Raw genomic sequence first — 21074 nt, 5'->3', positions numbered from 1 at the left:
TGAAACTGGGAACAGCAGAAACTTGGGCGTGTTCAGAAAACAACTCACACCCCTTTTCCTGCTTAAATAAATTTTTTTTCTCCATATTGCTATTAGGAACCAAAGTAAACAATATTTTTCTTGGGGCATCGCTTTCCCTTTAAGGGTTAAAAAATAAAAATAAACCTGCCCCTTTAAGAGTAGGGTCTCTCCGTCCCAATTGGAGGTTTAAACTCTATGATTCCCCGGCTAGGCAATACAGTAGTAGGTTCCGTTTCTATCGTGACATCGTCTCCCCCCCTCTGCGTCCCAAGTGGAATCGCCCATAGGAGCCCACCTTCGCCTTACACAGAACGGCGGCGGGCGAGACCACTCGGTTCGGGACAACTCCATATCCTCCGCGCGTCTCCCCTCCTTTCGGGGCTGGTTGGTATCGTCCCCTAGAAGCCTCTTGGGTGAGCGCGGGAGCACCTTTTTTTTCCTGATCCGTCCCCACCCCTGCGGGTGTTTTGGGGATGGTCTCGCCCCATGGGAGCCCGGCCAGATTCTCCCGGAAGAGACCATTCCATCCCTGTCAGGAGGGGGGAACGGGTGGAGCAGAGTGGGGCTTTAAATAGACAGCTGTCCATTTGCGTTATTCAGAAGTGGGGGAAGGACGGATAACGTGTGTAAATTCAGAGTGGGATAGGATGATGCTGCTGCATGCTCAGACCCTCTTCCCTCTCCCCACCCCCAAGGGAAGGGGTAGCCAAAGAAAGCCTTTCTTGAGAGGCCCAATGCTGCAAGTGTGATTCTGTGGCATCAAAGAATCTTGCAGCGGCTCCCAACCTGGGGTTCCCTGGAGGGTCTTGGACTACAACTCCCAGAAGCCTTCACCACTGGCTGCACTGGCCAGGATTTCTGGGAGTTATAGTCCAAGAACCTCTGGGGAACCCCAAGTTAGGAACCACAGATTCTTGTGGCAACCCTTCTCATGGGTTTGTTTTGTTTTTTAAGCCATGAAGTGCTCTTTTCATAAGTCAAGTAAATCTGTGGGTCTCGCACTGGTTCTTAACCTTTGTTACTCAGATGTTTTTGGACTGCAACTCCCAGAAGCCTTCACCATCAGCTCTGTTGGCTGGGGTTTCTGGGAGTTGCAGTTCAAAAGCACCTGAGTAACAAAGGTTAAGAACCACAGGTCATCACAATGCTCTTGATTATAATTTCATTTACGCACGGCTTTTATTTTCTCGTTAGACTTCCGGGAAGAATAAAAGAATGGGGGGGGGGTGACAATGCTTAGCGGCTCAAGTTAACCTTCAAAGCCCCCCCAAAAGTGGTTGTTTCCTAGCTATGCCAAGAAATGTGACTTCTCATCTTAAAAATTTGACCTAGCAAGGTATTCTTCATTAGACCCTCCTCTCCTGTCAGGAGGACCCTGACAAACGGTTGGCCACCGTTGGGCTGTGGAATTGAGTGACTTTTTAGAAATTTCCCACAATGCCCTAGGTGACCCTAGGTAAGAGGGATTATGGGAAATCAATAGGGTGACTGAATTCTGACACCTCAGTTCTTGATTGAAAGAACTAGGCAATAAAACATTGAGGGCAGGCTTGAAAAGATGCTTCCAGTGGCCCCATCGGGCTGTTCTTCATGAGAACTTGCAAGGGGCATAAGAATACAATGATGCCCCACATGATGATGATAATTCGTTCTCTCAAAATCGCTGTACAGCGAAATCATCGTCATGTGAAAATAAAATCCCCATTGGAATGCATTGAAAACCGGTTAATGCGTTCCAATGGGGAAAATACCTGCTCGTCCAGCGAAGATCCTCCATAGGGCGGCCATTTTGTGAGCGCCGATCAGCTGTTTTTAATGCCTGTCTTCCGAAACAAGGGTTGGAAAACAGCGGGAGGCCATTTTAGAAACCCGACGATCAGCTTGGAAAATCGTCATCCAGCAAAAAACGGTTCCCGAAGAAGGGACCTAATCATCGTTAAGCGAAAAAAACCCATAGGAAACATTGTTTTGCAATCGCTATAGCGATCGCAAAAAAGTCGTTGTCAAGCGATTTCAGTATTGCACGGGTTCGTCGTAATGTGGGCACCACTGTACCTGGTTGTGGTCCAGGAATATAGGCATCTTCCAACCAAGAGGAAAGCCCTCTTAGCTTTGTTGGATGCTTCCCTTCTAAGGATAATGGAATTGTAGTCTGCCACATTCTGAAAGCTCATCTGGTCGGGGAAACCTACAATAGAGGACTGGCTGGTCAACCAGCGTTGGTGCTGGGTTCGTGGGTTGTATTGTTTGCAAAGGGTTTTGTGGGACCTGCTGTGGTCCTTCCCGCTCTGTAACCCAGGAAGCCTTGTGGAAAGTGATTTATTTTCAGCTGGCTTCCTTCCTGGCACTGCAAGAAAATCTAGTGCTTTTCAGAACCCTTAAAATAGGACAAGAAGAAGACCCGGCAGTTTACTGTAAATGGAGGTCGGACGTTTCAGCCGCTTTGCTGAAACCTGGCACTCTCTCCGTGGGTTGGATTACAACTTCCATGATCCTCAGCCAGCTGGCAGGGAGTTATGAAATGTCTAGTCTAAGCCATCCAGAAAGCACAGAAGCCCGTGGAAATGCAATTTCAAATCCCTGCAAAACTCACGAGTTTCAGTTATTCCTCATCTGGCTTATCTCGTGGTTTTGTTGAGAGGATAAAACAAAATGCTAGCCAAGAACTGTGCAGGCAGATTTAAGCTCTTTTGAGAGAAGGAGAGAGTCAAACAAACAAAATCATAAAACTAAGTGGCTTCTAAAGGTCCCACTCCAAACTACTCATCACCTTGGTTCACCCTTGTTAATTTTTTTTAACTTTCTTCCCTAGGATACCTAATTATCACCTTACCTTCCCCTCTGGAGCTGTTTTAACTGTGCAGCCAGGATGGTAAGTAACACCTAGCAAAGATACCAGAAATCCTACTTCCTTTTCTTATCCTTCTTTCTCCTTTTTTAATGGACTACCCCTCCCATAATCCCCCAGGCACCTGGCCCAAATTACATGGGAGGTCTGGGGAATTGTAATTCAGGAAACAGAGGGTGCTTCTGCTCTTTTCCATAGGATCTGTTGTCAGTGACTCTTCCCGTCTGCTTTCTAGGTTATCTATTCCCATTCTTGCTTCTCTTCCTGCCCCATTCTTCCTTGAATTAATGCCGCAAAGAGAACTCTCAATCCCCGTTTAATGGTATTATCTTTTTCTCTCAAAAACCTCGTTGCTGCCCTATCCTACCAGCACGGCAGGCTGAAAGTGAAGACGACAGAAGAGCAGGCTGAAGCCAAACGCCTCGAACGGGAGAAGAAGCTACGCCAATATGTGACAGTCACCAGAGCCATTTTTGAGAAGGTAAAAAGGACGAGGGGGCCAAGAGGATGGCATGATCTCCTAGTATAAGACTTTCCTTTTTGGAGGAATGGGTGAAGGCTGTGCCAGGCAGGGACGAAATTGAACTTTGGCAGATGCCCTGTGTATTAAAAAGCAAAGTGTGCTGCTTATGCAGTGGACTCTCGACTTACAGACAGCTCGACTTACAGACTTTTCGAGTTACATACTTCTCTGGCCGCAAAATTTAGGTTTGGCTTGCAGCCGGAGAATCGACCTACAGACCAGAACAAAACCAAAATAGAACAAAAATGGCAGGTTATGGGTTTAATCGGTTTTCAATGCACTGTAGGTCAATGGAGACTTGACTTACAGACTTTTTGACTTGAGAACTGCCTTCCAATACAGATTAAGTTCTCAAGTCAAGACCCCACTGTACTGCAGTTCAACCACCACACCACGAGACTCCTTTAATAGCATGTCTTTTTTTTTTCCAGAGGAAAACGGGACAGCTGGACAAAGAGGCCCTGGAACTGACCAGTCAAGTCTTGGGTGCGAACCCAGACTTTGCCACCCTCTGGAACTTCCGACGGGAGATCTTTCTTCACCTGGAGAAGGAGTGAGTTGGGGTGGGCAGGAGGGAGGGAGATGACTTAGACGAGGGAGGTTGGGCGTGGCGAAATGTAAGATGGGGCGGCCCCCATTTTCCTGAGACTTTGGTTCTTCTCTGTCCCAGGGCCCCGGAGGAGATGCAATCCCTCTGCAAGGCGGAGCTCTCCTTCCTGGAATCCTGCCTGCGTGTGAACCCCAAATCCTACGGGACGTGGCACCATCGCTGCTGGGTGATGCAGCACATCCCGGAGCCGAACTGGGCCCGGGAGCTTGAGCTTTGCAGCAAATTCTTGGAGACGGACGAACGCAACTGTACGTGCCTTTCTTTCCTACCTTTTTTCTCAGCTCCACCCATGCATCCGTCATCCGCTCCTAACCAGAGGTTTGGAAGTTCGGTTCCCCCCACTGGGCCTCTTTGACAAGGGTGAACTTGATGATCCCTGGGGGTCCCTTTCCAACTCGGCAGTTCTAAGATTATTAGCCGGCTGGAATAGCTCAGGGGCTTCTATCTCTGGCTGCAGAGTCAGGGGTTGGAAGTTTGATTCCTCCTTGGCGGGGGCTGGACTCCATGATCCTTAAGGTCCCTTTCCAGTGCTGCTGTTCTAAAGTTCTAAATTCTTACATCAGATTAGAATTCTGCTGGAAGTTGTCCTTAGGCGCTTTCATTGGGTCCAAGAACCAAAGGAAACCTTTGTTTTCATGATGCCTTTACCAGAACGGGCCACAAGAGGGAGAAAGAAAACATACTAAGTATAGTGTTCAGTAATACAGTGGTGCCTTGCTTAGCGATCGCGCTGTTTAGCGATGAAATCGCTTAGTGATGGACTTTTTGCGATCGCAAAAGCAATCACTTAGCGATGTTCCCTATGGGGGATTTTCGCTTTGCAATGATCGGTTCCCTGTGATCATCGCAAAGTGCCCATTTTCGCACAGCTGATCAGCGGTTTCAAAATGGTCGCCGGGGAAAAAACATGGCTGCCCGCTGTTTTCTGGGATGGATTCCTCGCTTTAGAGGCAGCGAAAATGGCAGCGCTATGGAGGATCTTCGCTGAATGGTGAGTTTTAAGCCCATAGGAACGCATTGATCAGGTTTTAATGCGTTTCTATAGGCTTTTTATTTTCGCATTGCGACGTTTTCGTGCAACAGCGATTTTTTCGGAACAAATTAACGTCGCAATGTGAGGCACCACTGTATAATGGTGTTCACTATTATCCCAGTTTTTCAGTATCCGTGGGGGCTTGGAACTGAACCCCTAAGGATAAGGGGTGGGGTCCTAGTGTATGTTGTTCCCAGTCAACTCCAATCCTCTTGCATCTCTCTGCTGCCCCCTTCAGTTCACTGCTGGGACTATCGTCGCTTTGTGGTCCAGCACTCGCAGGTCCTCCCGGAGGATGAGCTGGCCTTCAGTGACAGCCTCATCACCCGGAACTTCTCCAACTATTCCTCCTGGCATTACCGCAGCCTCCTCCTTCCAAAGCTTTACCCGGACCCCCAGCAGCAAGGCCGGATCACTGAAGAAATCCTGCTGAAAGGTAGGTTGCTGATCTTGGGTTCACCTGTAGATGCCTTTGGGCTGGGAGGGAATCCCTGGCTACTAAAGCAGGTTGGATCCTCTTCAGTAAAGTAGAAGCCGTGGCAAGTTTTTCAAACTTTATATTGGGAGGTGTCTCACGCTTTGGGGACAGAAGACGGTATGGATGGGAACGGAAACCACTGCCTTATGGATAAAAGCTTCATATAGAGATGGGTTGAGAGTTCTTGAAACTTGCTTCGATTTCCAACAAACATGCACAGCGGAAGGGCCAGCTCTCAAAATGTCAGGATTTCCACCCTCTCCAAAGACTAGTCCTTTATGAAACAAGATTCAAGGAGGCTGTCTTTAGGGATAAAGCATAAAAAAGTACCTTACTCACTTAAATTCCAGGGATACAGCAGGCAGTCGTGCAGACCAAAGTTGGCAGAAGAAAACAAGAAGAAAAACAGTAAAAAGGAGTGTGTTTCCTGGGTGGGTTTTCCAGTTTTTGTTTTCGGTTTATGGGGGAAGGGTGTCTCTTGAAACCCCTTCCAAGGCTCCTGAACTTAAAGTCCCTGTTCTGAAGACATCCCAGGACTGGAGGGAGATCTCTTTTTTTCAATACAGGAGGGTTCTGGAGTGGCCTTGGAGGATGCAAAAATACTGGGGATAAATCACATGCATCCCACATCTGAACTAGATGGGTTCTATTGTCGTACTGCTCTAACAGTTAGGAAGTGTTTTTTTTTTCAGTATTCGACCAAAATCTGGCTTCCTGTAACTTGACCCCATGATGACGTGTCCTGCACTCTGGGATGGTCAAGCAGAGATCCTGCCCCTCCTCTGGAAGGCTACCTTTCATATCTTTGGAGAGGGCTATTCTGTCTGTCCAGGGTCTTCTGTTCTCAAGGCTAAACACGCCTGGTTCTTTCCGTCTTTCTTCGCAAGGTTTGGTTTCCAGCTCCCCGATCCTCCTTCTTGCCCTCCTCTGGACTCGGCCCCTCAAGCCCCCACCCTGCAGAATGCACACCGAGGATCCTCCCACCGGATCTGGATCCCCTCCTTTTTGAAGTATCAGTGAAAGGACAGGTCTCTCTGGCTGAGTTCCCAGATCTGGATTAAAGAAGGTGGAGCCGCTTTCCAGGAGTTGAAATCTTTATTTCCTGAGAGCTCCATACGTAGATGGGTGGGTTGTGAATCACGGCAGTGGCGGCTCTCTTCCCCAGCCCTAAAAGAAATGGTTGTGTCATGAGTAAAAGGGCATGCCAGGATTCCGCTGCAGGGGCCCAGCCTCTCACCTGGACAGGTGAAATTCCAAGGCGATCAGCCACCGCCTGGAAGAGATCGGGCGTCATTCGCCCAGCCCGCCCGCCCGCCGGCTCCTTTGTTTGGTCTGATCGGCTCAACGGCCGGCCGCTGGATATCCAGAGACAGGAATTGGGCGTGGGAATCTGGCCATGGGCTGAACCCACCTAAGAAGGCCCCACCCGGAGGCTTTGTGAAGATGGATGTTGGGAGGAAAGGAAGCATGGACGGGCCAAACTGGAACCTCGCCGTTTCTTCTCCTGATTCATGATTTGTCAGCCTGACTTTGCCGTCTCATCTTCTCGTCAACGGCGCAGAGCAAACAACTTCACTTTGCTTAGCGCGTTCTTTAGGTTGACCCTCCCTGAGGTCTCTTTGTTCCCTCCTGCATCGCCCATATTTTGCTCCCTTGAGCATTTCAAGAATCTTTCCCCCTCCTCCCTTGCTTGTGTCCCCACCCCACCCCCAGTGGATCAGAATCCTTGAACCGTGACGTTGGAAGGGGACCTCGAAGGTCATCCAGTCCAACCCCTTGCTCAAGGCAGGAACGTAATTGAAGCCAATCGGACAGAGGGTGGTCTGACTTTCTTTTGAAGGCCTCCAGCATTGGAGCACTCACTATGATGAAGAGGGGCTTGCGTTTCTTCCACATCGGGAAGGAATCGAACCTTTCGCTGGCTCAGAGAAACGAGTCATGTTGCATAAGAAGCGTGGCACATCTCCTGCAAGAGGCCTTGGTCACCCCACCAATACAAATCCAGGCCTTTTCCAAGTGAAAAGGGGTGTCTCCCCAGGTTTGCGTTGCCTGGGTCTTCCTATCCTCAAAGACCACACGGGCTTGGGAATTCTGGGAGTTGCGATCCAAACAAGTAACATTTGCAAACTCTAGGTAGCCATAACCTTAGCCATGAACGTCACTCATGCACCCATTTTCGGCTGCCTTTTACCCCATAGCAATGCCTGCTCAATGGCCCCACCCTCTTTCTTTACCTTAAACTCTCTTCCGTCTCCATCTGACCATGAAACTCAACGTCCCAGGTGTTTCCACCATTCTTCTTCCTGTTCCTGTTTGTATCTTCATCTCCTTTTTCTTCATTTACATTTATTTGTTTGTTTACTGTAGTAAATATTGTTGGATAGAGAGAGAGAGAGAGATAGTAATGCAAAATAAATTAGATGATGGATGGATAGCGATTCAAAAATAGATGAGAGAGAGAGAGAGAGAGAGAGAGATACATACATACATACATACATACATACATACATACATACATACATACATACATACATACATACATACATACATACATACATACATACATACATACATACATACAGTAAGATCCCTGTATCTTGCGTGAGGTCCATTGTACAATATACTACGAATACCTGAAACCGCGGATAGTCGCAAACCCTAAATGCATCATACAAGGAGGCAGGACAAAGGCCACAGGGTCTGCCCCTTTGCATGTTGTATATAAAGCTATGGTAAACCACAGGGAACTGAAACTGCTGATACTACTGATCCCGTGGATAGAGGAGTCCTACAGGAAAGATCTACACACACACCTGTTCCCTTATGTCCTTAACGTTCAAGCCAGAATGCAGACCATAAAACAGGATCCAGTCATGGCAATACAGTGGGAAATGGGGTATAGAAATAAACTGCTCAGTAAACCCAAGGCAAGCCAAAAGTCGCTGGCCTCCAAAAAGTTGCGGGAAAAGCTAGTCCAGGTTTAAAGCTGGTTCAGGAAATAAGGCCAGGGGAAGAAACCGGGAGAGAGAGAGAGAATGAGAGCCTGCTAGAGTCAGACAAACCTTGTTCCAGTTTGGAATCCTATTGAGCCTCAACTTTCACTGGGCGAAATTAGGGACCGCTCTGTCCTTGACTGTCCTGCCCTCCAAAGCGACCCCACAGGGTTGATGAAAAGGATCCAGTGAATAGAAGGTTAGGAATCCTGTATCTGGCCTGCCTCTCCTTGGAGAAAGGCGAGCGGGGGGGGGGAGGGGGGAACGGATTCGCGTTAAGAGTCCTAAATTTAAAAAGACTGATCGGTTTTCAGCCTCCTTCTCCATTCTCTGCCCAGGGTCTTTTCCCAACCTGGTACCCTCCTCTCCCGGTGGTTTCCAGTGTACTACAATGCCCATCGTCCCCAGAAATACCAGCGAGCATATGGTGTGTGTTTTTTTAAAAAATTATTTATTTATTAAAATCAATAAAGAAAAAAATATATATATATGCAAAATTAAGAAAAGGCACCTCAATAGAAGAAAAACATGCAAACTAAAGTAAAAAAAACTTAATAAACACAAGACCAAAAAAAACATTTAAAGGATGCATTTTCAAACACAGGGCACCTCCTCCACTGGACTCATTGGAGATAAATTAATGAGATTTCCCCCCATTTAGCAAGTGTCGCTGCCCTTCCATAGGTGCGTTGAGTCTTGCGATGGTGCATGGCCCTTCCTTTTTTGTTAATACATACTCAATTAAAATTCTCCAATGATCACTAAAATTATTCTTATTTCTGCACCCTTTTTAACCTTAATCTTACAGGTTAGCCACATCATTGGATTCCCAGTGTGGTGTAGCAGATAGAGTGTCTGACTAGGACTCAGGAGAACAGGGTTCGAATTCCCCCACCATCATGGAAACTGACTCGGGGAGTTGCTATAAGGCAGTTCTGACTGTACAGCACAGAACACAAACGGGCACAAAACTTATCACTCGTAGCTATAGTCTAAACTTCTTGATACCGATCGCTTGAACTGAAAATGATACTTCACTTTCCAATTCTTTGCTAGAATTAAGCTTGCGGTTGTTAGTAGATCCATTATGAATTCTTCTGCAGTCCAGTCCCTATTGTTCTCTATCCGATATCAAGAGTATCTGCTTACCATTTTGGACTCTTTCTTTCATGGTGTTGTCTTAAAGGGATCAAGTCGTGAACAAGAGAGCAGCCACCACATCCTTTGTGGTTTTGATTTTGATAGGCGCCAACAATACATTGAGGTTTTGGGTGGTTTCTGCTCTTTGAAGTTTCAGAATTGCTGCAGTTTAACCTGTAAGAGAAAGTAAAGGTATTTGTCAAGGTGGGGAAGAAAGGAAGCCAGTGTGAACTCCTAATTTGATCTTGGAAACGTTACTTTTCAGGATTACACTTTCCCAAATCCATGCCCCAGGACGGCTTGGGTATTCTGGGAGTTGTAGTTCAGAAGAGTAGCTTGGCCAGGCTCTACACTAGACTTTTCTCTGGAAGGTCCATTCCCCTTCCAAAACTGCATCGAGTCTTGTGATGGTCCAATCCTGCCCCATAGAACCAGCCAAGCCACCTAACGGGCGGCACGCAGCTCTGTCACTGTCATTGTTGAGCCAGTCCCAGAAGAAGCCCAACTGGCCCTTCCCCACCTCCCCAGGCAGCTGACCACTCATCAGCTGAGCAGGGAGACTCCACTGTCCCACCTCTGCACCAAAGTGGTCAGCTGCCTGGGGAGGCAGGGAAGGGCTGGCCGGGCTCCTTCGGGGGGGATTGGCGTGCTGGCAATGGCGATGGAACCGAGTACCATGCAGAGCCCCGTTAGGTGGCCTGGCCAGTTCTGGGAGGGGGTGCGGGATTGGGCCCACCACTGCAGTGCTATGGTTTGTTTCGTTTCTCCAGGGAAATGGATACCAAGTGCCCATGTCTACTCTGTACCAGAACAAGCTCCAAAAGGACAGCTTCAAAAGCATATTGTGAAGGACTCTTGAACCGTTAAACATGAAGCGTTTTAATAACAGAAACTATTGTCTAAGCCTGTAGTCATTTCCTATCTGCTGCAAGGGAATTTTTTTTATTATTCTTCAGCATATATTTTAAAAGGCCCCAGTTAAGTAGAACTGGTGTGTGTTTGTTTTGTTTTGTTTCATGCAGCTTTTAAAGGTTCAATTCCCTGTCTTTCCCGGAAGCAAAAACGAAACTTGTGACTAGCTCTCAGGGTACCTCAGCTACAAGCCCTGGAATAAACCTACAGCCCGGGCGATCTTCCTGATGGCAAACGGCTGCTTGTTTAATGAGGTGCTGGTTGCATTCCCGGACATAGGAGGAGATGCATGCCCAGGCATGTGACCAGCACCTCACTAAAAGAGCAGCAATTTGCCCTCCAGAATGGGATGGTTTTCCTTGCACAGTGTGAATTAGCAGTAGGATTCTGGCCTAGAAGCAATTACCTTGGTTACTTTTGAGGGGGGGAAAAGAAAGTAAAGCATTCCTATTCAAGATGTTACTTACCATTATAGTTAAGTAACAAGGAAGGGGTTTTGAAATTCGCCTGTATGACTAATTACTTTTTGGAACTGTCTTTCCAAGTGGTAACAGGAATCCCCCCCCCAGTTAATTCCTGACTCTCTCCCCTTTACTCTCTACCTGATTTATTTTGTACGCTTCCCATCTTGCAGAATTATTTAATTGTGTAATAATTTTTTTTTCTTTTTTCTTATATTTGTTATGTTTTTATGTTGTAAGCCGCCTAGAGTGGTCGCAATGACCAGATAGGCAGGGTATAAATAGAATGAATGAATGAATGAATGAATGAATGAATGAATGAATGAATGAATAAATAAATAAATAAATAAATAAATAAATCCTGCCCAGTGTGCCTTTAATGAGCCCCCCCCTCCTCTGTCTGTAGACCCCAGTGGGCTTGGTTGGTGGAGGAGTGATGCCAAGAGCTGGCAGTTTAAATTCCCAAAGTGTGCCCATCGTAATCCTGTGTCAGGGGCACTGCTTGGAGAAGTCTCTTTTCTGGGCGATTGTCGTCCTGCTGCCTGGGGGATTCTGGGTGTTGTTATCCAAAAAATAACCAGACTTCTCCCTTCTGATCAGGAGGAGTGTGCGAAATGAGAATCTCAGCAGGATTTTAAGTGGGGGTTTGTGGAGGGTGTGTGCAGGTGTAACGTCAGAGGGTAGCCTTGGCCAAGGTGGTGCCTGGTGACACTGCCTGGAACTATCCTAACTCCTGATGCGACTTCTTTCAGAACTGGAACTGGTGCAAAATGCCTTCTTCACCGATCCGAACGATCAGAGCGCGTGGTTCTATCATCGCTGGCTCCTGGGAAGAGGTAGGAACTGCACTGCCACCTCCTGTGTTTGGGCAGCAGGGAGGGAGGAAGGGAGGCCCACCTCAGAAGAGCTTTCGGACCGGTGGCCTCTCAGCTCTGTCTTGAATACCCTGAGGATGGATTCAGGCTGGAAACTGGAGCAGGTCAAAGAGGGCTAGGTGGGTTTCAGGGCCCGTGAGTGTCTCTCTCTCTCTTTGGCCCTTCTGAGAAACCCGTTTACACTCCATGGGCCAGAACGTGAGTTTGCAGATGTTCCTGTTTTGAACGATTCCCTCCAGACTTTCCAGCACTAGGGTTGGCTGGGGGGGATTCTGGATTTTGTCTTCTGGAGAAAAAAAGAGAGTAAAACATCTCCAAACTTCAGTTGGCATCCACCGGGCTTTCCTGACACTCTTCGACCCTCTTTTTCGCTCCTCTGGTTTGGAGACATCATTCCTTCTTCTCTCCCGTCCCCTCAGCTGATCCGGAACCGACGATACGCTGCGTCTACGTCAACAGAGAGGACGCCACCTTGGCTGTGGCTTTCTCCCACCCCGTGGCGGTAAGTCCTCCAAAGAATGTGAGGGAATCGGGGACCGTCCAGCTGTGCTGGGTGAGCATTGCCTTCTTGTTTTTAGATCGCTCCGGCCTCTCACGACCTGATTGTGTTCGGGGACGAGTCGCCCCTGGTGGTTCGTTGGCGCACCCCTGACGGAAGGAACCAGCCAGGATATATGTGGGTATCCTGTGGACCCCTTTTCTGTAGGGGATCTGCTTTCAGTGGGCCAGAAGCACCCCAAATTCTACACCCTTCTCGGAAATGCGAAGAGGAAATGTCTAAATATCTCCACCCAGTTGAGAGACTTATAGACCGGTGTTATACACACAACTGGCAATGGTGTGATTTATAGTCTCAGAAGATTCAGCACCCTTTTAATAATGTTTTTGTCCTTTTCCCTCCCTCCCCTCCTGGACATCCCCTTGATTTCTCTCTTTCTTAAGGAATTGAATGTTCAGAAGGAACTATTCCTTTCTAAGGTTTAGAATTTGCTTTTCAAAAAAAACAGACCCCTCTCTCCTGTCGGACTCCTCACACCGAAAAAGCAATTTGAGGTGGTTCAGAGCTAGGGAGTGACGGGGGGTAATGGAGGTGGGTGGGTGTGTTTCGCATGCCGGTTTTGAGAAAAGGAATGAGAGATTTTGGGGGTTCCATCTGAAGAAGTGGGGACCATGTGGGAATCGCGTCATTGAACCCATGTGGAAACGGCCAGCACCCCCTCATCTTCTGATGACTTTGGTTTTCCTTAAATCATGGACTCTCCCAGCTGTGTGACTTGCCGGCTTCGGCTCTCAATGACCACTGGCCCCAGCATACCTTCCGGGTTCTGTGGGCCGAGAGCGACGCCCAGAAAGAGTGTGTCCTTTTCAAAGGTAAGTTCCGTGTGTCTCTCAGCCCACGTTTCCCTTTTTCCTGCTCTTTTCCTGGATTCCTCCACCGTTCAACTTGATTTCCTCCCCTCTTTTGACCCACAGGACATAAAGATTGCTGGAATCAGGATTCGGTGACCGAGGAACAAGTGTTCAGGTGAGGAGAGGGGACGAGGCGGAAGGCTTTGCCTTTGTGAAATGGGTACACAGGTACCTTTGGTCCTAGACAAGAGTCGTTGAAACACTTTTACTCCATTGCACATGCTTTCCCGTCAAGTTCAGCCATGCTGGACTTGGCAGCTTTCAAAAACAAAGGCTCGAACACATTCACAAAGTCCGCTAGCTACAAATCCGCGATCCATCCCACACACTCGTCTCAATCCACGCTGTTAAAAGTTTTAGCGCCCAAAAGGTGAATACGAGCGATCGTGCCTTTTCAGTTGTGGCCTCTGGAAAGTTTGTTTGTTTAAAATATTTTTATCCCACCTTTCTCCTTAAAAAGAACCCAAAGTGGAATAAAATATCGACAAAGATAAACCAGGCTCCTTCCCTCCTTAGGTGTAAACGGGTGGTAAAGACCACATTATTTAAAGCTGCCTTTCATAAACTGAATCTCCAAATGATTCAAAGCTGCCTTCAAGAAGCATCTCCCGGATGCTGTCAACAAGAACTTTTTGAAATCTTTTAATCAATTCTAGATGTCTATAGGGGTTTTTCCTATTTATCGTTATAATTGTTGTCTGTTGTATCACTGTAGTGTTTTTGAAATGTATTTTTTTCCTTATTGTGGGGTATTGAGGGGCTGTGAGTTTTAACCTTGTGTGAATCTCCCAGTGTAGTGTTTGCTGTAATGGTGTGGTGGGTGGATGGATGGATGGAATGAATGAATGAATGAATGAATGAATGAATGAATGAATGAATGAATGAATGAATGAATGAATGAATGAATGAATGAATGAATGAATGAATGATTCAGAAGGGGCCTCTAAGGTTTGGGAGATTAGAATTCGAGTTGATCTGTGGACTCCGTGGACAGCTTAGACTATGTTGCTAGGTATCATAGTTGCTAAGATGAGCGATAGAAACTGAAATATTTTGCCAATTAGAAAAACCTTGACATAAACAGTCGTTCATAGTCATAACAATGCGGTTCTAATTCTGCTAAGCCCATCAATGACAGCTTCCGGGTAAGGATCCTGTTGGACATTCGCTTAGTGTTTCTCCTGCTGGTTGGCCTCGGTTTGCTTTTTGGTGGAGAAAGGGTATTCTAGGATTCTCGGCTGTTTTAAGGTCTATCTTCTGAACAAACCTACACCCAGAAGCAGACTCTGAAATACGTCACTGTGCGTGGTTTTACAAAAAAAAAAATCAACCCTCCCGAACGGAGTGGGGCTTTCTTTCAAGTAAACACATCCTGTATCCGGCTGTGTTTCTCTGACACAAAGAGACCTCATGTGGCTAGTGTCAATCAGGGGGGGTATGACAGCTAGCGGAGAACGGAAGAGTCAGGCACCCTGAACAAGCGTGATTTCTTTCGAAACACTTCCGGGGTGGGGGTGGGGGAGTTTTCCGTGTAGAGAAAGTAAGGGAGGAAGTTTCCTAAACATGAATTCGGGAAGTGGTGAATTCTAGTTGAGTCATCTAAGTGAAAGGTACCCTTCTGTGGTGAGCAGGGTTGTCAAAGTGTGCAGTATCGGTTGTGCTGACTTTGCAGGATAGCACGGTGGTTTAGGTCTCTGGCTGCGGAGCCAGAGTTTGGGAGTTTGAATCCCCCGTGGTGCCTCCTTGATGGGGGCTGTACTGGATGATCCCACGGGGTCCCTTCCAGCTCTGCAGTTCTCAGATTATCGTCATCATTAGGGCCAGAGCTTTTTCTTTTACAGGGGCAGGGGAATTCCTTCTTTAGACTGTACCTCCAAGGATCCTTCATCACATTTTTTCCAAGCCCTAATAATAGCCGTCCGTGTGAGTTCGATTCAGGACCAGGCAAATGGGTGTCATCCCTGATCAGCTGGCTGGGAGCCGGGAACGAGCACAGCCGGCTGTCCTTCTTGTCTGCTGGCTTGTCTGCACCTTTCAGTTCGTTCCGTTTCATTCTTTTGAGGATTAGCAGCAAGGGTGGAGAAATGGCTATCACATAAACAAGCAAAAAAATAATAATAATAACCCACCCAACTTCTTTTCAACGGCTTGCTGTCCTGCTGATCTCCTCTTCCCCCTTTCTCTTTTCCCTTCTCTTTACCCCAGGTGTGAGCTCTCCACGGAGAAGTCCACCGTCCTGCAGTCGGAACTGGAATCCTGCAAAGAACTGCAGGCTCTGGAGCCAGAAAACAAATGTAAGGGCCTTACCGTCCACCCCACAAAAGCCAGCTCCAGAAATGGGGTGTGTCAGAGGCCAGGGAGCGTTTGTTCACACACTTATGGCTACAGGTTTAGAGTTGCACAGCCTTGTCTGGGGGAGTTGCCTCCAGCTTGGATGGACAGAAAAGGATCAGGGTTTTGACGGCAAGATTTATAGGTTATCTTCTCAGATGTCCATGTAGGTCTTCCTTGCTTATACTACAGGCCTGTATCCCAAGAATCGCAGAGGGAATATCGATCTTCTTTAATAAACTTGGCTGTTCCTTAAGTCTCCAACAACAAGCTTGAGAGTACCTGAGCAAATTCAGTTTCTCTCCGATTTTCACCCCTTCACTCTTACCAGTCTCATTTTTTAAAAAAAATTCTTGAGGACTAGCACCTTTCTTTTTAGCAGGGCCAGGCAACTTCCAGATATTTAGGAGGCGGCATTCACCTTTTTTGGAACATCAGAAAGTTCTACCTGCTCCCTCACATGCTAACGCTTTTTAAAATGCTTTTTCTGATGAAGCCCATTTGAATGTGTGTTTTTGGCCTCTAGCTGCAGAGCCAGGGGCTGGGGGTTCGATTTCCGCCACGGTGCCTCCTCAAGAGGGGCTGGACTCGATGATCCAGAGGGTCCCTTCCAGCCTCTGCAGTGCTAAGATTATTCTACAATATTATAATCTTTTAATGAGGTTTGGGTTTTGTATTTTGAAACTCTGGAGGATAGGGTGTCAACGGACAGATGACCACGAAACCCAGTAGCTGTATATTTGAACCCAGAGGAGTGCATGAAAAGATAGGGAGAAAAATATTGTTTTTGTCCCTCTGTCCATTCCCAGTAGAGAACATGATAGATTATATGGGAAAAGCCCATGGCATGCACCGGAATTTTCAGCCTGTATATTGGTCACAGAATTCAGCTTTGCCTCTGCAAAGAATTGTTGCCAGCCGTCACAGCGAGGTGCTGGGTCAGCCTAAATTGTCTCTCTTTCTAGGGTGCCTCTTGACAATCATCTTCCTTATGAGAGCCTTAGATCCTCTCGTTTACGAGCAGGAAACCCTCAGCTATTTCACAACCCTGAAGGTGAGCCGGTGTGTGTGTGTGTGTGTGTGTGTGTGTGTGTGTGTGTGTGTGTGTGTGTGTGTGTGTGTGTGTGTGTGTGTGTGTGTGTGTGTGTGTGTGTGTGTGTGTGTGTGTGTGTGTGTGTGTGTGTGTGTGTGTGTGTGTGTGTGTGTGTAGAGAGAGAGAGAGAGAGAGAGAGAGAGAGAGAGAGAGAGAGAGAGAGAGAGAGAGAGAGAGAGAGAGAGAGATTTCTATCCCCAGTTTACGGATCTAAGATAGAGGTGTTCAGAGTTCATTTTGGGGGGCTTTCCCATGTTGAAAACGATTCCAGGACACTAGAACTTCTGAGCGTGTACAGACCTATGCTTTTCAAAACTCTGGTGGTAGTCGCACCCCTGAGCATGTGCAGATCGGCATCCCATTCTTCAATGCTCCCCTCCTTTCTTTCTCTCTCTCTCTCTCTCTCAGACTCTCTCTCTCTCACACACACACAGAGGTTATTATTTATTTGTCTGTTTGTTTTATTTATAGACCACCTTTCTCCCCATAAGGGGACCCAAGGTGGCTCACCATATCATAAGAATCAAATTAAAAACATAATGAGGGAAACATTAGAAAAACAATTAATAAACGGTACGCTCATTCAAATACAATTGATCCATTAGAAGCAAGTGAACGTTTAAAAACTTCTTACTTTTAAAAATGGCATTCAGGGGCTCTATCATGATTGTTCAAAGCCTTCCTGAAAAGATGGATCTTCAGCGGTTGGCGGAAGGATGGAAAGGGGGGGTGGGCCAGCCTGATCTCTCGAGGGAGAGCATCCCATAACCAGGGAGCTGCCATAGAGAAGGACCTGTCCTGTCTCCCCAGCCGCTGGCCATGGGCCCGAGAGGAGGGCCTCCTCTGGCAATCTGAAGCGCCAAGAAGGCTCCTAGGGGGGAAGATCCGGCCCTTCAGGGAGCCTGAAGGCAAAGCACACGACTGACCGAGGAGGCCGAATTTTGTGCAACACACACACCCTCCGCCAGTCTCCCTGCTGATCTTTCCTGCCCCTCTCCCTCTTCTCCTTCGCCCTCTTGCAGGCTGCTGATCCCACGCGTTCGGCCTACCTGGATGATCTGCGCAGCAAGTTCCTGGTGGAGAACAGCATCCTCAAGATGGAGTATGCTGATGCCCGGGTTGTCGACTTGTCTCAAAGGGTAGGGATCAGAAAGGCTGATGGGAGCAAGCCCACTCCAGTCTGGTGAGCTCTCCCGGGACGCTTCCATCCACACTGTTTTGCCTTGCCAAGAAACCACCTGTTCCCCCTCCCCATGACTTGTCTTACTGTTTAATGGGGGGGGGGGGTAACGAAGGCCAGTTTTTTTTCTAAGCAGGAGTGTGGAAGCCTGTTGTAGCCCTCCCCCCCAATCCAGGGAGGAAGTAGGGGTGATGTTTGTCAAATTATCAGCATCACGTGCTTATTGTAGCAAAGAAGGATAACAACTCCCTTTTCATGTTGAATGTAGAGGAAAACAGACTACCAGTGATCGCTGCACGTGTTAAATCTGTTCTCGGTTATCCGAGAGTGCAGGAGACATCCCAATGGGCTCAAGCAGCAGGAAGCCAGATTTAGGCTGAAGATCAGGAACAAAACAAAAAAATTCTTAACTGTTAGAGCAGTACGATGGTGGCGCTCGTGATCTCCGGAGGCAGTGAGCCCTCCAATGCTGGGGGCATTTAAGAGAAAATTGGACCACCCTCAGATCTGCTTGGATTTGTATCCCTACCTTGAGCAGGGGGTTGGACCCCCTGGCCTCCGAGGGCCCCTTCCAGCTCCAGGATTCTGTCATTCTAGGCATGTGTGGTTTCCAAGTTCTAGGCCAGTTCTGGGCAAGCCTTTAGACAGCCTGACTTCTTCTGTATGCAGCAAAATGTGACCCTGTAAGGCCGAGGGGAGAACAGAGGATGCCTGGCGGAACCTCATCGTTTTCACCTTCTTTCCCCCACCTCTCTGTTTTCTCCCCCAGGGTCTCACTTTCCTCTGCCACCTCGAACATCTGCTGCTGGTGACCCACATGAACCTCTCGGAGAACCGCCTCCGCAGCTTGCCTCCCACGCTGGCCATGATGCGCTGCCTTGAGGTCAGGCTTCCCTCCTTCCCCCTCTCCCCCCCCCCCCGCTATTGCTTTGCACACCTTGCCCTTCGGATTCGGTGTGCGCCGACTCCCATCGTCCCCAGCCGCGTGAGCTCAGTTCTCAGACGGCCGCCACTCCTCCCAGCCTTCTCTTCCAGTGGACATCAGGAGGGACCCACCGTAGAAAGCAACGCTTTCCCCTCTGATCTCTGCACCGGACTACCTTCCCCAGAATTCCCCAGCTTGGGAGGGGGTTGTGGGAAGGGTGGATTAACCCAGTCACTTTCCCAAGCTCCGACGGGGACAGAATAAGCCTTGGTTGTAGGAGCCAGCAGGATCAATGTGCATTAAAAAAAACACACGTTCTTGCTCTCTCTGCTCCAGGTACTGGAGGTGGATGACAACCGGATTGAGACACTCGAAGGCCTGCCACCTCTCCCCTGCCTTGAGGAGCTCTCCCTCTGCAACAACCGTATCCTTGTGAATTTGTGTTGCCGAGTCGATCCCAAGTTATGACAACCCTTTTTCAGGGTTTTCCGGGTGGAGAAGACTTGGAAGCGTTTTCCCCTTCCTTTCTTCTGGGGGGAAATCCCTGGGACGACGATGCAGCTGGCCCGAGGCCCCCCAGGCTGGCTCTTCCTCCCAGGAGACCCCGTGGGGGGAATTGGAGTCCCAACCTCTGGCCCTGCAGCCAGATCCAACCTCTAAATAACAGCCAGAAGAGATCCTAGGGGGTCATCAAGTCCAGCCCCTCTCAAAGAGACACAGCGGGGAATCGAACCTCTGGCTCTACAGCAAGAGACCTAAGCTACTGAGCTATCCAGGCCACTAACCATCTCCTTAATGCAAACTAGATCTTGAATCAGACACTTTTTCGGACTTCAAGCCCCAGAATACCCTAACCATTTAACCATTGCTATCCGGGGTAGAGCGGGATCTGTAATCCAAACAAGGAGCTTTTCCGGGATGGGATTCAGTCCCTTCTTAGCCGCCGCCCCCAAAACAGGCTGATGAGGACAGTAATTTTAGGTGGGGGGGGAGAGCATAGGGGAAGCACTGCCTTTCCTTTGGGAAGGGGTACCTCCAATCTCGGTGTCCTCCTTGACTCCTCTGTTCTCCTGCAGGCCTCCGGCGCCCCTCCGACCTCCAGCCTCTGGCCTCCTTCCCGAAGCTTGCCCACCTCAACCTAAGGGGCAACCCTCTGTGCCAAATCAAGGGCGTCCAGTCGGAGCTCACCACGCTGCTACCCAACGTGGCCACCATCCTCACCTGATGGGCTCCTGGGGAGCTCCTCTATCCTCTGATTCCCCCGTGAGCGTCCCCTTCCTTCCCCCAGTGCACCGACACCTTTAATTTATTGGCATGAGACGATTAAATGCAGAAAAACTGGCTAGCTTGGCAAGTGATGCTGTTCCTGTTGATGCTCGAGGTGCACACATGGACCTGGACACACAAACGCACTGTAGCTGGGACGTTTAGTGAAAGAAATCATGGGCGATGCAGGACCAGGCACATGGGTTGGGGGGACCACAATTTCAAGGCACAGGGGCTGCCCCACCGCAGCCAGCAAGCTGCTGCTCCTTAATGGGTGCTTGCCAAATGGACAAGAGTGTACAGAAAAGTGCTTCTATCTTTATTTCCCCACACACACACAAAGTACAAACAGGATGTCAAAGCAGTCATCAATCTATCCACCTATTGCTCCAATAGAAGATGGTGTTGATGTTGATTCTCATTTCTCAGCGTTGTTGATGCACGGGGATGAACGAAAGGGCCGAACCTAAAACGTAGGAACTGAGTCCTAAAATAATTTGTGGTTGAGATGACATATGATCACTGTTGGTGGTGGTGGTGATGATGATGATACATGCACCTGATGGCCTTCTGTTACCCCTGCAGATTTCACAACAACGAAGACAACAATAGTTATCTGTTAATCCCAACAGATCAAATAGGCAGAAAGGACTTTCAGGCCTACTCTTGTAAGAGTAAATTCATTGACTAATAAAATGACCTACCTAGCAGGGTTGATGTGAATCATAGAATCGTAGGGTTGGAAAGGAGGTCTTCAATAGTGGAGATAAAGCGGAGAGACCAACATAGCCCGCTTTCAGCTCCTTGGAGGAAAGATGGGATATATGACTAGTGACGGAGGTAAACGTGAACTTTCTGTCTGGCAGAGAAACCTGGAGCTGTGACTTCGTGAAGAATTGAGTGTATTACAGGAGAAACTTTTAATTTTGTGGGTTGACTTCAGGATTATGAAAAAAATGACTCATACATAGCTTC

At 48.2% G+C, this 21074-nt stretch overlaps 1 protein-coding gene across 2 annotated transcripts; it reads left to right on the top strand.

Annotated features, from left to right (window-relative positions):
* Positions 1 to 211: 211 nt before the first annotated feature.
* On the top strand, positions 212 to 20187 carry RABGGTA (Rab geranylgeranyltransferase subunit alpha). 2 transcript variants are annotated; one of them, XM_072977102.2, is made up of 17 exons: positions 212 to 434; positions 2834 to 2893; positions 3240 to 3350; positions 3824 to 3945; positions 4063 to 4250; positions 5274 to 5471; positions 11772 to 11855; positions 12314 to 12396; positions 12473 to 12574; positions 13160 to 13265; positions 13368 to 13419; positions 15510 to 15598; positions 16601 to 16689; positions 17751 to 17867; positions 18678 to 18791; positions 19170 to 19257; positions 19910 to 20187. In XM_072977102.2, the coding sequence occupies exons 2-17, from the start codon at positions 2891 to 2893 to the stop codon at positions 20056 to 20058; spliced, it is 1695 nt and encodes a 564-aa protein (XP_072833203.2). In that variant the 5' UTR covers positions 212 to 434; positions 2834 to 2890; the 3' UTR covers positions 20059 to 20187. The 2 variants fall into 2 exon arrangements, with proteins under 2 accessions (XP_072833203.2, XP_072833204.2); XM_072977103.2 differs by having other exon boundaries at positions 229 to 405.
* Positions 20188 to 21074: the final 887 nt, after the last annotated feature.

The sequence above is a fragment of the Pogona vitticeps genome, chromosome 6 (genome assembly GCF_051106095.1).
Source record: "Pogona vitticeps strain Pit_001003342236 chromosome 6, PviZW2.1, whole genome shotgun sequence".
Classification (NCBI taxonomy): Eukaryota; Metazoa; Chordata; class Lepidosauria; order Squamata; family Agamidae; genus Pogona; species Pogona vitticeps.
This window is presented reverse-complemented; position numbering and strand designations above follow the sequence as displayed.